General features: G+C 41.4%; 1 protein-coding gene across 1 annotated transcript; it reads left to right on the plus strand.

Annotated features, from left to right (window-relative positions):
* The first annotated feature begins 1367 nt into the window (after positions 1-1367).
* Positions 1368-3624, plus strand: LOC114395860 (E3 ubiquitin-protein ligase WAV3-like). Its single transcript, XM_028357729.1, has 2 exons — positions 1368-1747; positions 1824-3624. Exons 1-2 carry the CDS (start codon positions 1493-1495, stop codon positions 3522-3524), a joined length of 1956 nt encoding a protein of 651 aa, XP_028213530.1. The 5' UTR covers positions 1368-1492; the 3' UTR covers positions 3525-3624.
* Positions 3625-3870: the final 246 nt, after the last annotated feature.

Raw genomic sequence — 3870 nt, forward strand, 5'->3', positions numbered from 1 at the left:
TTGTTTCTTCTTGGTATCAGGTGATAAATGATTTACTTGATGCAATTGAACAAAATTTGTGAGTTGCAGAAGATACACAAGTTTCTTATATTCTTACTATTTCTTATCTAAATTAAAATCTTTTTAGAGTACTTGGTTCACTATTTCTATTCTATCGATAAATGATGAGTCTCTTGCTCTGTTTTTATTTGGCTTTTTATAAACAAATGCTAATATTTCCAATCATCTTGGAATATGGAGTGCCAGTATTATCCATGAACTTTAATTTAAAATTATTTTGGTGATCATTGATGATAAATTGGTTCCAGGTGAATTCTAATTTTGGTGTGATCTTTTTCAGTTTTCATTTTGAAAGTGCTTATATATACTTTGAATTCCTCTCTCGACAGATTGAATATGAGAGTTAGAAATTAAAGATTCTTTTACAGTGTCATCAGATCTATTTCATGACGTTAAACATAAAAAATCATCTAGTAGATGGAATGAAGAGTTCTCCCCAGCTAGCAGTATTGTTAGTGAATCAACACAAGCTGGTGAACTAATCAGTAGAACAAAATTAACATGGAAAACTCGTCATCCTTTCTCTATAATAGTATATGTTATTTTTTTTAATATTTTATATTACATTACTCAATTTTTGTTTTCAATAAAGTTCTCCCAAAGCTGGCATGGTATTAAAATTGTTAATTGAGACTGGTAATTGAATTGTTGGGTGGGATGACAACGTCTGATCAAAAGGATCTTCTTGTTGAACAAGTCAAAATGCTAGTTGGAGATATTGCTTCAATACCAACACTCTGAAGCACTTGATGGAGCAATCTGTACGTGACCTTGAAGGCTCCAAAAATCAGGTATTTTGCCTTGTTTACAAACAACGTCACACTAAAATGAGTTGGTGTAAAAGCAATAAGAAATTAGTAATCAGTAACTTCCTCCCCAATCTTTTTATTTATGTCAATACAGATGTCTCCAAATACATGTTTGCAGTTCCTATAATGTCAATCAAGTTTGTTTGACGTGTTTATTGAGGCCAAACAATATAGTGCAAGTGTTGTGATTGCTTTTACATTTACAGTTTTCATTATTGAAATGCTTGTATTTTTTATTCATATTTCTCTTCGGTTTGTAAACTTTTGTATAAATTTATTATATATATTGTTAGTTTTTTTTCTCCAAAATTTTTTCTTACATTTTTTATCTTCATTATGGTTTTAATTTTTTAGTTTAAAATACAATTTTTTTTATCACATTATGCAGTACGTGTAACATTTTTCTCTTCTTATCTCTAGCCTTAGGATGAGTGTATAGAGCCGAAAAAGATGTGAGATATGAAGACAACCTTTTTTTCTAATATAAAAATGTATAGATAGGGATCGAAGGCAAGAAAAGTTTTAGTACTCACTTGAAAAGCCAGGCCGAACTGTTTAGTACCTGTTCTCTTCTCTTCTCTTATCTTCTCATCCCAGTCTCACTTTGCCTCGCGTCTCTCAGTATGGGTTCTGGTTGGAGAAGAGCCTTTTGCACTAGCGACCCAGATAATTCCACAATACGCACCAAACACAGAACCCAAAGCCCTACTCCTTCCCCCAGAAGCTGCGTCAGCCTCGGCTTTCTCTCTTCAACAATCACAGAATTATCATCAAATAGCAGTCCCAAATTTCAAACCAAAACCAACACCTCAAATTCAAATTCTCCTCTCTCTCCTAAGCTCAACCTCTCCCTCTTCGGAAACAGTTTCAAATTCAGAGTAAGTCTCATATTTAGAATCCTCCTTTTCATTTTTAATTATCACAACACTAATTTTTTTTAAAACATAATAACAGAATAATTGTGGAATCTGTTCGAATAGCGTGAAGACAGGGCAGGGAACTGCCATTTACACTGCAGAGTGCGGTCACGCGTTTCACTTCCCATGCGTCGTTTCCGTTTCCCATGCACGCACCAACGTCTGCCCCGTATGCGACGCCACGTGGAACGACGTGCCGCTTCTGCAAAACAACGCCGAGAAACAAAATCAACCGATTCATCATCATCGTTCCGATTCTGTCTCCTCCTACGATGACGACGAGCCTCTTCCTTCTCCTCTCACATGCTCCGCACAAATCGCTCCAATCCCCGAAGATGAAGAAAACGACGACGTATCCGAGTTCCCTGGCTTTTTCGTCGATCCAAAGCCTCAATCCTCGTTGAGACAAAACGACGGTGGTGATTCGAGGAGCGTTCGAGTGAAGCTGATGCCGGAGTGCGCGGTCATATCAGTTTCGCAAAGCCACGAAACACGTGCTTTGGTTTTAAGAGTGAAAGCTCCACCGGTGCTGTCGCCGCCGCGATGGCGGCGGCCTCCGATGGATCTCGTGACGGCGCTTGACGTTGGAAACAGCATGAGCGGCGCGAAACTTCACATGCTAAAGCGCGCGATGCGGTTGGTTATATCTTCTCTCGGCGCGGCTGACCGGCTCGCCGTCGTGGCTTCCGCGGCTGATTCCAAACGGTTGCTACCGCTGCGGAGAATGACAGCTCAGGGACAACGCGCGGCTCGGCGCGTCGTAGATAGGCTCGTGTGTGGCCATGGAAACAGCGTTGGTGAAGAAGCAATGAACATAGCCGCGAAGGTTCTCGAAGATCGGAGAGAGAGAAACACTCTCGCTAAGATTTTGCTCTTATCAGACGGTCAAGATAACGCCAACAACAAAAATCAACGGAGATTCTTAAGCCACGTGTCTTCTTCCATCCGGTTCGATTGTATCAAAGTTCCGGTTCTTTCGTATGGCTTCGAGACGAAGAGAACCGGCTTAATGCACGAACCGTTAGAGGATGATTTTGCATTATACGTTGATAGAACATTGAGTGTGGCGGTGCATGATTTGAGAATTCAGCTTGGTTTCTCGGCGCCGGCGGAAATCCGAGCCGTTTATTCATGCAGCGGGGGACCCACTGCGCTGAGTACTAGCGCGGCTCGGCTTGGTGATTTATACGCCGAAGAAGAGAAGGAATTGTTAGTAGAGGTTAGAGTGCCCACGTCAGCATTGGGGACCCACCACGTGATGACATTGCGGTGTGTTAATATTAACAAAGACCCTGTGTCTCAAGAGTTTGTATACGGTGCGGAACATGTGTTTACGGTGGTGCCGCCGCCTAAGAGTATTCCAATTTGTGGCGGTAGGGTGGAGCGGCTTAGAAATGTGTTTATTACGAGCCGAGCCGTAGCCGAGTCGCGGAGGCTGGCTAAGCACAACGATTTTTCGAGTGCTCATCATTTGCTTTCTTCGGCTCGGGCGCTTTTGGCTCAGCTTGGCTCGGCTGAGGAATACGTACGTGGCTTGGAAGCCGAGCTTGTGGAGCTTCAGTGGCGGAAGCAGCAGCAACGGGTTGAGAGGGAGGCGAGGTGGGTGGATGAGAGTGGTGAGGTTTTAACGCCGACGTCGGCTTGGAGAGCCGCTGAGAAGCTGGCTAAAATGGCTAGGATGAAGAAGTCCTTGAACAAAGTGAGCGACTTGCACGGCTTCGAGAATGCTAGGTTTTAATAATGCTTAGTTGTAATTTGTATTTTTATAAAAAGAAAATGTAGGTTCCCGAAAATGTATAAAATAAAATAAAAGTATGGAATTGTAGTTACTGGTTACAGATAGGTTGCTTAATGGAATGGGGACAGGTAGGTATAAGAGGGCGTTATGCCCTTTTCTTCATGCATAGGAAGATTACTAGAAGAAAGGGTGGAGAATGTTATGTGTATAATACTCTACTCCTGTTCCTGTAGAGCAAGTTTACGTTAAGAGTTTTTAATTGCACGGATCAACACAAAAGTAGTACTACTTGGTTAATTTTGATTAATCGATTTTTTTTATATACTTCATCGGTTCTTATTTATAT

This window comes from Glycine soja, chromosome 2, assembly GCF_004193775.1.
Source record: "Glycine soja cultivar W05 chromosome 2, ASM419377v2, whole genome shotgun sequence".
Taxonomy (NCBI): Eukaryota; Viridiplantae; Streptophyta; class Magnoliopsida; order Fabales; family Fabaceae; genus Glycine; species Glycine soja.